The sequence below is a fragment of the Puma concolor genome, chromosome F2, assembly GCF_028749965.1.
Source record: "Puma concolor isolate L17-30 chromosome F2, mPumCon1.1.hap2, whole genome shotgun sequence".
Classification (NCBI taxonomy): Eukaryota; Metazoa; Chordata; class Mammalia; order Carnivora; family Felidae; genus Puma; species Puma concolor.
In genome coordinates, this window is record NC_141684.1 from 3,206,235 (window position 1) to 3,217,928 (window position 11,694).

Sequence of the window (11,694 nt, forward strand, 5' to 3'; positions counted from 1 at the left end):
GACTTGGGGCTCAGTGAGGCTGCTTCTCATCGGGCTGGCCGTGGATTGCGCCCTGGGATTTCCCAACACTGACAAGACAGGAAGTGGTGTCCTGCCTTCCACTCTCCCCCTGTGCCAGTCTTTCCTGCCTGAGGCTGGCGTCTATGGGGACAGCGAGTCACGCTCCCGTAGCTTGGCAGATTGAGGTGTCGTCAGCACTCAGAATCTAGCGTGGCCACCATTTCAGAGCTAAGTCTGTGACACAGCCGCTGCCACTCCCTGTCGCCTGTCACATGCACACGCTGCCCCGGTCACTCCTGAGATAAAGCCCTGTTGCAGAAGGGGCAGGCCACTTCCAGCAGGGTGATCGCGGGCAAACCGCGAAACCTGTCAGCCTCTGCCGACCCGGTCGTCTGTAGAATGGGTGGCCCGGACCCTTGTGTACCTTGTCAGGCTACCTCATAGATCGCCTGTAGGCTCAGTGAGATGATGTACAAAAAGGACAGAAATGCCCAAAGCCTGTCGAGAAAACTAAAGACTGCGAGACTGTGCGGCCCCCGTCTGGGATCTCATGGCTAAGTGCTCCTCGCTCCTGTGTGAGGGCGCCTGCATCTGGCCACCCCCCCGGGGGGGGGGGGAAAGGAGGGGTCCAATACAGCAGCCCCCCCCCCCCCCCCCCGAGGCCTCCTCTCTTCACTCCGGAGCTGCCGTCTCTCGGCCTGTGTGACCTCGTCCCCTCTGCAGATCCTCTGGCGAGGACGGGACCCCGAGGCAGGGTAGGAGTCGGGGCACGGCAGCCATGGCAGAGACCTGAGGCAGTGCTTCTTAAACCTTCGTCCGTTCACCGGGCTGTCCCTGCTGCTTTCTCCCCTCCTGTCCTCACCTCTTCTGCCTACTTGACAGAATGTGAGGTACCTTAGGAAAATATCCAGCATGAACAGTATGTGGTTCTGCCAAGGACAGTGTGAAGCCCAGGGTAGGATAAGCCCTTCAGTTGCTAATTAAAACCATCCACGGGGGCACCTGGGCGGCTCGGTCGGTTGAGCGTCTGACTCTTGATTTCAGCCCAGGTCACGATCTCACAGTCCCGCAGGATCGAGCCCTGAGTCAGGCTTTGCACTGAGCCTGGAGCCTGCTTGGGATTCTCTCTCCCTCTCCCTCCCTCCTTCTCTCTCTCTCTCTCTCTCTCTCTCTCTCATGCTTTCTCTCTCTAAAAATAAAGTATAACGAAGTAAATGAAAACCATCCATGGTATTCCATTGAGGCTTGGAATGGCCTCATTTGTCTTGTTCAAGCTCTGTCTTTTGAATTCGTTCGAGAAGATATCAGCTTCTTTGGCAGGCAGAGCGACACGCCTTCTGGGTTTCTCTCCGCTTGGTGCTCCCCCTCTGAGTCTGCCTTGGGTCTCCCCCTCTCCCTCACCTCCCACTGCTGGGCGGCCGGGTGCTGTGCTCGTGCCCCAGCCCGCGAGGATCTCCTGCGGATCCGACCCTGAACTCTGCCGGATCCTCCTGCCGCTGCCCTGGGTGCCACGCTATCTCCCCGCCACCTCACGCCCCTCACGTCCTGGTCCTGCTCGAACTGCTGCTTCCCTTCCTCTCACCAAACACCTGAAGTCTCCTTACCAGCATCGCACCTCACCCTGCGTCACCTGCACTGCCCACACTTGCCCCAGCCGCCACCCCACCACTGCGCCTCCCCCCACCCCCATCAGCTCCCGGAGCAGGTGCTCCTTCTCAGCCAGAGGTCAGCCATGGCACTGCTCTCCCCGGGGCGCCTTTCTTTTGGTCCAGAGGGCCCCGCTCGGGCTGCCTGTCCCAGCGCACCGCCTCGGCCCTGCCCCCACCACTGCCCTAGCCGCAGCACTGTGACCCTGGCTGTGCCCGCCCGCCAGTCCCTCCCTCCCTCCTTCCATTTTCTCGCCCTTGTCTCTGCCTCGCACATCCTGACACGCTCCTTCCTGGTCCACGCCACTGTTCGCGCGAACATGCTCTGTGATGACCTCACTCCTTGTGTGCGTTGTCTGCTCTTTGCCGGAACGGAAGCCTGAGTAGAGCAGGGAACGCTGCTGCCTTTAGCCCAGGGTGCGTCCTGAGCGCCTGGAAGGCTGCCTGGCACGCAGCAGAAAGTGTTCGTGGGACAACGAACGAATGACCTCCAGCATTTTAACACCGTGTCCGTTTCTTCTGGGGTCTTGCTGAGTATTTGAAGTGTTCTTCTCCTGAGGTTTTCAGTTCTGATCCTGCCTGGTCCACAGTCCACATAGTTGCAGAACAAACAGCTCTTCGTGAACGTGCCCGTTGATTCATGTAGAGAACCTCTTTTTGCATGTGTGTGATTCTGAAATTTCCCTGACGCAGGAGAATCCGGCTTTGGCGGTCGCAATTAAAACATGTAAAAACTGTACTTCGGACAGCGTGCGAGAGAAATTCCTTCAAGAAGCCTGTAAGTTTCTAGAAATTTCTGTGGAGCTCCATTTGACGTTTTCTCTGTGTAAAATACAAGCCATCTCTAAGAAGTAAGAAAAAGAATATTCTGACTTCTATGTGACAACTGCATTTACTGTCTTGCCTTGCAAATTACTACCTGTATCTGTAGAGGCGCCTGTCTCCACATCGTCCAGGTAAGCCCTGATGTTTGGGTGTAAAGGTCGACAGATTTACTGTCCCTGTGTCCTTTGGTACCTGCGCCATTCAGCATCCTGGCCCTGGAATTGGGCAGATGTAGAAATGAGTCCAGCCCAGGAGCCACCAGACCCTAGAGTTGGGGGTGAGCAGGACAGACGCGGTCCCCACCCTGAGGGAGCTCACCGACTGGGCAAAGAGCCGGGACCATGGCCAGGGCCCTGCTCCTGCTACAGTGCCCACCCCTCAGCTCTCTGTTCACATGTCCAGGGATGAAATTGCTGGGAGGGTCTCGCGTGGGTGGGTGTTCTCTGCAGAGTACAGACTCATGGAGAGCTAGTAGCTTGTCCTGTCCGTCTGCACCTGTCTGGCTCTTCCCAGCTGCCTTCAGGCTGGGATGCCCTTCCTACCCTCCGGTGGCTTGTCCCGTCTCATCTGACCGCGTGATGAAAATAGTTTCCCCTCAGGAGGCTGTGTCACAGGACCACACTCTCACCTTCCTCAGTATTTGTAACTAGGTAAACATTGCCTAAAAATTATTATTCCGTTTCTCTAGGCTCTAAGCTCCATGGGGACTCGGGCCGTGTCTGCTCTGCTCACTGCTCAGACACAGCGCCCCGCTGTGAAAGGCGCTCAGTAGACATTGGTCATGTGAATGGCTCCGTGTGTCCTTCATTACATGTACATCGATTGAAGGCCTTCTACCTTCCATTTCAGTAAATATTTGCCACCTGACAGTCCAATAGATTAATAAGTCATAGAGTAAATCACACTGACTTCGTCAATACGTTATAACTCCTCAAAATCATACTGTAACTTTCATCAGAAAAAAGTCTAAGTCTGTCTTTAATCCTGTTCCTGTGTCTTAAGTACGAGACAAAGCCTGTCTCAGCTCGCTTGTTTCTGCAGAGCACCTAGGCCAAGAAAACCCAGGGCACAGCAGCCCCCTTACCTAACGCTCTACCAGAAGAGTGACCTTGGACACCTGTCTCTCCCTAGTAACGATGCGCCAGTTTGACCACCCCCACATCGTGAAGCTGGTCGGTGTCATCACGGAGAACCCCGTCTGGATAATCATGGAGCTGTGCACGCTTGGAGAGGTAACCTGGCCCTCAGACCCGGCCCGTCTGCCGGCCTGCCGTCACTGTGATTAAATAGCAGTCCCGTGATTGGGACTCGCCCAGCCTGCGCTGGCTGTTTGGTGTCCTTTGTGTAGAAGAGGGGAGTACGTTACGGATGCCCTCGTCCTTTGGGTTCGGGGCATAGAACATCTTCATCGGTGAACCCCCAGGTGATGCCCTAACTCAGCACTGGCAGCAGTGGGGACCGGGTGGTCCCTCCTTCCTCTCTGGTGCTGCTGCCTCGTGCCAGCCCAGGGGTTTGACGATGGAAGAGCCAGTCTTCGTGCAGTTGTGGTGCCTTAGCGCTGCATTTACGTGAACCTGCAGCTCCTTGTTCCTCTGAGAACTCATTTCATGGTGTCTCTCCGACCGACTGCGGTTAGTCACGGTTTCTGTTGAGAATGGGAGGAACACACATAGACAGATCTCCTTATTTGACTTTCTCCCAAACACAGAAACTCTCCACTTAGTGTGTCACCATCCCCTGGAAGCGTGTCAGAGGCCAGCCCCAGGCTGCTGAATCAGACTTGTTCCCGCCTCCAGGCCGCTCTGTAGCCTGCCTGCGTGGGGATGAACACAGCCCCGTTTTCCAGATGCCGACCCTTGACCTTCCGGTGCTGACAGTCGGTACTTCCGCCTTCCGAAGCACTGTACGCGCCCCTTGTCTTTTAAAGAGCACCGAGCGCAGTGTTGCTTTTCATGGCGGTTAGGGGTTCCGGGGCCCAGATGTCAGAGAGCAGTCTGGATTCTTCCTCCTCTTCGTGACCGCGTCAGCCTCCCTCCCCCAGGAGGGCCTGCCTGGTGGCTCCCCTCTGTACTTGATAACCTAGTTTGCTGGATGAAATAACTAAGGCCTCCACGGGATCTCTTCGTCCTCTGCCCTGCCTTTCCAAAGGAAACAGTTCTGACATATGTATTTTGTTCACGATATCTTTCTGGTTTTGCTTTTGGAGAATTTGCTAATTTTTCCGGCTTAAACTGTCACTAAATCTTTCTCCTTTATGCATTGATTCTGTAGAGTTAGAGTTAAATTCATCTGCCTTCCTTTGCCACGGTGGCCTTTAGCTGAATTGATTATGACAGTAGTAATAAGGACCAGTGGCATGACTGCCCAGCACCCTCTGCAGCCAGAACTTCCTGGAGGGTGGGTAGGAGAACTGCACCTGGCTCCCCTTCCTCCTCATCACCTTCTCCTCAGGTCTGGCCTGGGACACAGCAAGGTGTGGGGCCGCAGGTGCATCGGCCAGGCTACGTGCCGGGCTCGCTCGGTATCTAGTTCTGTGTGTCCTCCAACTATTGTTATCGAGCAGTATTTCACACTGCGATTTTATTCATTGCCTTGCAGAATCTTTCTGTATTTTTTTCCAGAAATGTGTGGGGTGTCTGGGTGGCTCAGTTGGTTAAGCGTCCGGCTTTGGCCCACATCATGATCTCACGGTTTGTGAGTTCAAGCCCTGCGTTGGGCTTTCTGCTGTCCGTTCAGAGCCTGCCTTGGACCCTGTCTCTCTCTCTGTCTCTCTGTCTCTGCCCCTCCCCTACTCGTATGCACACTCCCTCTTTCTCTCTCTCTCAAAAACAAATAAACGTTTAAAAAAAAAAAGAGAGAGTGCCTGTGTGGCTCAGTTGGTTAAGTGTCCAACTCTGGCTCAGGTCATGATCTCATGGTTTGTGAGTTCAAGCCCCACATTGGGTTCTCTGCTGTTAGCGCGGAGCCTGCTTCAGATCCTCTGTTCCCCTCTCTCTCTGCCCCTCCCCTGCTTGTGCTATCTCTTTCTCTCTCTCTCTCAAAAATAAACATTAAAAAAAACTGTCTACAATCATGAAGATTTCAGTATTTTTTTTAAGCTTTTTTTTTTTTTTTTGAGAGAGAGTGAGCAAGCAGGGGAGGGGTGGAGAGAGAGAGGGAGAGAGAGAGAGAGAGAGGGAGAATCCCAAGAGGCTCCATGCCATCAGCAAGGAGCTAGACATAGGGCTCGATCCCACAAACCATGAGATCATGACCTGAGCTGAAATTAAGAATCAGATGCTTAACCGACTGAGCCACCCAGGCACCCCAAAGATTCCAATCTTAAAATAGGATTTCAAATAAAAAATGATGAACCATAATTTCTGAGCCATATGGCTGATTCGTTACACCTTATTTTAGAAGAATTGAAGCCATTCTTCTACAAGTGTGTGTGTGATTGGGCACCGTTGTTGAACATAGCTCTTCAGCTCTTGATTTCTGTTCTCGGTCACTAATTCTTTTTCATCTCGGTCACTGTTCCCAAAGCTGAGGTCGTTTCTGCAAGTGAGGAAGTACAGTTTGGATCTCGCGTCTTTGATCCTGTATGCCTATCAGCTTAGCACAGCTCTGGCGTATCTGGAGAGCAAAAGATTTGTGCACAGGTAAGATCCAGGCTAAAGCTGGTGAGCTGCCCTGCGGCGGGGGCAGGGGTGGGAGGTGGGAGCAGAGAGACCTCCACGGGGGGGGGGGGGGGGGAGGAAGAGGTACTCGGTGTGCCCTGCGATCCCGCGTGCCACCGGCCTCCCGTAGGCGGGCAGTATCGCAACGTCGCGCTGCCCTTGTCCTGGCCGAGGGAGGAGCCATAGTCACATCCGGAGGGCTTTCCTCATGTGAAGCCTGAAACCTTTGCTTGCCTTCGGGAAGCAAATACTGTTGAGAGCTTGTAAGTGCCCTAGAGCAGTAAGCATGTGGACCTAAACCAGTCACTGTCCTGGGGCTTCCTGGGACCCCCCCGAAGGGTCACGAGTGACATCTGCTGGCGTTCGGTGGAATTTCTGCTTCTCATCTGGGTCCCTTCTTTGAATGCAAGAGAAAGCCCTCAGTTTGTTTCCTGGGACTTTGTTACCCAGCACTGAAACAGATGGCGTCAGCAAAATCGTTCACAGGCGTTTAGATGACAACTTTTATGGAACGAGGTCTCTTAGTAGCAGCAGGGTTGAGACCCCACGCGTGCGTCACTGTCTGTCAGTGCGGTCAGGAGGGTGGTGGTTCAAAAAGTGGTAAGCGGTTTCATTACGGGAGAATGTACTCCGCAGCCGTTCAGAATACTAGTCATTATGTTAATGAGTAGACAACTGCCTAAAGGATCGTCTTTGAAGTAAAATTGTAAAATTGTCTATTTTTCGGCTTGTAACAAATCTCCTGTTTGCATTGTCTATAAACTGTCTTTCAGAGTACCTGTCGGTATGTCTTTATATAATATAGAGGAGTTTGTAGGTTTGTTTCCTTATATTAAAATCCATTACCCGGAATTCTTCCTCTTCAGGGACATTGCTGCTCGGAATGTTCTGGTGTCCTCAAACGACTGCGTAAAATTAGGAGACTTTGGATTATCCCGGTATATGGAAGACAGTACTTACTACAAAGGTAAGGAATCCAAGCAAGCAAGAGGCGGTAGGCTCAGAATCCTTAACGATTCTTACGTCTTCAGAAGGTGTGCCCTCGTCCGCTCGGCTGAAGTGTGACAGGGGTGTGACACCAGTTCACAGCCTTCTCCACGCCTCCTGCAGCAGCCAGACTTCCACGGACGACACCTTACATCAGCCTTGCCTTACTGCCCATTAACTCACAGTGGGTCAGGGACTTCATTCCAAAACATAAAGCTGGAGAGCTTTTTTGAAAACCGTAGGAGTAAATCTTTGGGATCGAGGGCTTTGACACCAAAAACAGGGTCCATAAAGGGAAACACCTGACAGAAGGGACCTCATCCAAATGAGAACTTTTTGTTCTGCAAAAGACCCTGCGAAGAGGGTGAAAAGGCAAGGTGCAGACTGGGAGAGGGTACTGGCCAACCACAGTGCCCTCCTACAACCACGGGCCATTCAGCAAAGGACCAGTGTCCGCAGTGTGGGGTGAGCTCTGAGAATTCAGCAGGGAAAACAAATACAGACTACGACACCGACAGCAGGTGGGAAGGGAAGCCGCACTGGAGAGGATACGAGGAGGGCAACGAAGCCTGTGCAGAGGCCTTCGGGATCCCTAGCCTTGGGGAGATGCGGGTTCAGACTGTGAGGAGGTATTTTTTCACGCCTGTCGGAATGGCTACAGTCAAAAATAGTGATAACACCAAATGCTGGCAAAGATGCAGAGAAACTAAATTGCTCACAGCTTGCTTGTGAGAATGTAAAATGGTCCATTTAAAACCCTGGAAGAGTTTTGCAGAGTCTTAAGAAGTTAAATATGCACCTACCATACAATCCAGCAGTCACAATGCTGGGTACTTCTCTCAGAGAAACGAAAACTGACATTCACACAAAACCTGAGTTTAGATGTTCGTTGCGACTTTAGTTCCAGTAGCCAAAACTCGGAATCCCCTCCGATGTCCTCCAGCCGGTGAACCCAGTCCGACCCGCACAGAAAGGGGGGCTGGGCCCGCTGGCTCGCCGAGAGCAGTCAGACGGAGAGATCTCCAGTCTGTTCGCGCCGTAGGCATCAGTGCGTTTGTTTTAGAGCAGAGATTTAGCTCGTGTGCTTTTCCTTTAGTTTTGTCAATTTTGGAATCAGATTGACTTGGTTCCTTGCATTATTGAACAAGTCTTTTTAGTAATAAATTTTCATGTTCCTAGTACTTGAGCTAAGGTTTCAGTTATAAATCCATACCATGCTCCTAGTATATATTCTAAGGATTACTACTGTTTTAGAAAGGCTAGTTTCTTTACTACTTAAATTTTTATGTTGTGGCAAAATGAGCCCAGGTTTTTACATACAAAATGAGTTTCCTTCATTTTACACCATGGCTCACGGCTCTTCCCTTTCCGTGTGCCCACTGTGTGCTGCAGCCTGGAAAGGTTTCAGTAGTGGCTCTGGGTTACATGAAAAGAAAATTCTTCAGCTGTTTATTCATTTTAGTTAGTCATTTAACTTAAAAATGGCCAAGTCGGTTTTCTGCTGTTTTAAAGTACCTCTCGTACCCCACCCGAGCCCTGACGAGCCCAGGCGCGGGACTCCCCGTGAAGGCTGAGCCCCGAGCAGGGTGGCAGCCGAGGCCCCACAGCACGTGGGTGGCATCTGTAGTGAGCAGCTGACAGGTGCGTGTGCTTGCTGCCGGCTCAGGTCCCTACGTGTACAGTCCGTCGGGTTCCAGGAGAGCACTCCTAGAGGTCAGCGGCCCTTCGTTCAGAACACAGGTGCCGAGTCGCTGGTTTGGAAGGCGCCGCACAGAGGATTTGACCTCCGTGGCCGTGAAGGTGCTTCGAGTGGGAATAAATCCATGAAGCAGAGCCGTCTCCTGAGAGTGGTGAGGGGCGCTGGGCGCTGGCAGAAGGAGGTCCAGACCCTGTGGCCCAGGGCTCCTGCCCCGCCCTCCGCAGCTCCGCGCCCTGCCGGTGCCATCCTGACCCACCGCTCGCTCCTCGGCCACCTCTGCTTCCGGAGCACGTGGCCTTGACCCAGCGTCTGTGCTGCGCCCCCCGCCATGTACGAGTAGACTCTGCTTCCACCTCTTAGGATTAGAACTCCTCGAGAAGGGGGACCCAGGGCTGCCCACGTGGTAACCGCACGGCCGAAGGAACGTTCAGTGGGGTGCTGAGTCCTTTCCTTTGTGGCACAGAAGGAAGGTTTGTGTGGCCTCGAAAGCACGATGCTTCAGGCTGTCCTGAGGACTGTACTTTCTCATTCCATCGTCCGTCCTGCTCTTCACGTACTGGTGACGGCGTCGTCGCCAGTCCTCCCTGCGTAACCCGAGTTGGCGCATTCGGCCAGTCACTGACGTCTGTAACTCGCAGTCATGTGGTGCTTTCGTAGGAGCAGCGGGCATCTGGAGCCTGTCTTCGCTGGGGCGTGGGGACGGGTGGGGGCGGTGCTGGACGGCCCGAGCCCCTCTGGCTCTGGGCCAGGGCCTGGCCTTGAACGCCAGCTCTGGCACCTGGCGGTGGGGCGGCCTCTGGCAAGTCACATAACGTGTCTGAACCTCGTTTTCTGAAGAAAAGAGAGCCTACCAGGACAAGTTGTTTTCGGGGCTTAGGTTGGAATCGATGTGAGACGTCGTACGTGTACGTATGTGTTTCCCTAGAAACACCGGTTCCCTACTGGGAACGAGAGCCGACCACGTGTCCTTAGCAGAGGCTGCAGCCTGTGGACGAGGAGCTGTCGGGGAAACCGCCCAGCTCCGCGTGACCGGGCGCGGGGCTCCCTCTCCCTCGTTCCCCGCCTCTCTGCGGAGGGAAGGACCTCAGTGTTTTATCTCCCTCCCGCGGCGTCAGCAACTACGCCCAATGACCTGACAGAAAGGCAGGAAACAGAAAGTAGCTCTCCCAAATAATCAGAGTCCAAGGGGTCAGATGCTTAAAGCTTTTTATTTTGGAAGTAAAAGTCTCTGCTAGCTGTAGCTGTGAGATCCTTGAGCAGATAACAAGGAAAATTCACTTTCTAAAATTAATCTTCTAGCTTCCAAAGGAAAGTTGCCTATTAAATGGATGGCTCCAGAGTCCATCAACTTTCGACGTTTTACCTCAGCCAGTGACGTGTGGATGTTTGGTGAGTATCGTGAAGTTTCGTGTTGTTACGTTGTGCTTTGTGTATGCTACACGACGTGCATGGCGTCACCTCTTTTCACGGCGTGGGCTGACGTGCCTTCCCTCGTCTGACCGCTCCTTCGCCGGGCACGGGGCACCAACCGAGCACCAGCGCTGTGTGTCACTTCTGGGAGGCCCCGCTCTCGCCCTCTTCTCCCCCTTCCGTCTCGCTCTGCCGTCTCTGCATCCCTCCCTGGGGGAGATCTTTCCCTTCCCTCCCGTCTCTCTCTGCCGTCTCGTCCGTTCCTTCCGTGTGACTGACCGTACGTGGTTCACCTGTCCCTCTGGTTCTGTGACCGCGTGCTTCGTGGGTCTGGGGTCCCGTCCCGTCCTGGGGTCTGACCTCCTCCTGACTTGTCTCACGGCCTCACGGTTTGCTCCTGGGTCCTCTGTGGCTTCTGCCCCGATGCCTACCCCGTGCCTTGCCACCTGCTCCGGGTCGGGCGCCGTCCTCCTCCTCTGTGGGCCGTCACGGACCCTCCTGAGTGGCGCGACGGTGGCCCTTGCTCCGTCACATTTGAGACCAGTCTCCCTTTTTGATACGCACGACACTCCTTCCCCACCCCACTCTTGTGGCGTAACTCCGTCTGCCTGGAGCACGTCCTAAGCCCGTCTCCTCTGGGTGAGATTCTGTCCCACTGTCGGGGCCACCCCAAGCGTCCCCTCTTCTGCGAAGCCTCCTGTGGCGGGTGCGTCCTACAGACGGAACCTGCCCGTCGCCGTGCCCCCTGCGCTTTCTCTCTTGGCCACGACGCTCAGCATTCATCTTGTGAGAAGTCTGTGTGTGTGTTTTCTCTGCTAGATCTTAAACTATTTCAGAGGAGATGTCTTCGTAATGTTATGTACCTTTTTTCCCTGTATTTAGAAATAACTTTACGTACATCGAGTCTGTGTTCCTATTTTTTCTTCTGTGTACTGATTGTTGGTTTCATCCAGCGCCCTAAGTAACAACAGGTGAAGGAAGGAGCTTTTTAGCAGAGTAGGAAATCGCGTGGCACAATTTAGAAAGGGCCCTGGGGTCTGACGGACACGGCTCTGTGTCCCAGAGCCCCGCTCATCGGCTGTGTGACCCAGACAGCAAGTTGAAGGTTGCTGTGAAGGGAATTGCGGTTTGCACAGAGTCCACGGTGCCTGTGTTTTCCCATTTTAACTTCTCTGCAACTGAGGTGTGTCGTAAGTCAGCAGCGTGTCACGGTCGGTGTCACTGGGGGGGTGTGGCACGTGGTGCCCTGCCTGCACTCGTACGGCAGCTGCCGTTGCCTCCTCGTCTGCGTGGGTTTGAAAGCACTCTTTGGTAGGACGGAAAGAATTCTTAGAGGTTTTCTTAGAGGATTGTGTCACATCCCCCCCTTTTTTGGTCACATAAAATAGTGGTGTATATTCTAGCCAGTGACATCTTAGATTTATTTGATAGGATGCGGCATTTAGAGACATGTGAGGTGTAACGATTC

The 11,694-nt window shown here is 53.6% G+C and overlaps 1 protein-coding gene across 1 annotated transcript in view; it reads left to right on the forward strand.

The window, feature by feature from the left end:
* The window catches only part of LOC112859710 (focal adhesion kinase 1), a 197,950-nt gene extending 191,843 nt beyond the window's left edge, over positions 1–6,107 (forward strand). Inside the window, exons 18-19 of the mRNA XM_086695343.1 lie at positions 2,340–2,424; positions 5,997–6,107. Of these exons, the coding sequence (XP_086551469.1) occupies positions 2,340–2,424; positions 5,997–6,070 (159 nt within the window). The 3' untranslated portion in view covers positions 6,071–6,107. The remainder of the gene's footprint in view (positions 1–2,339; positions 2,425–5,996) is intronic.
* Positions 6,108–11,694: the final 5,587 nt, after the last annotated feature.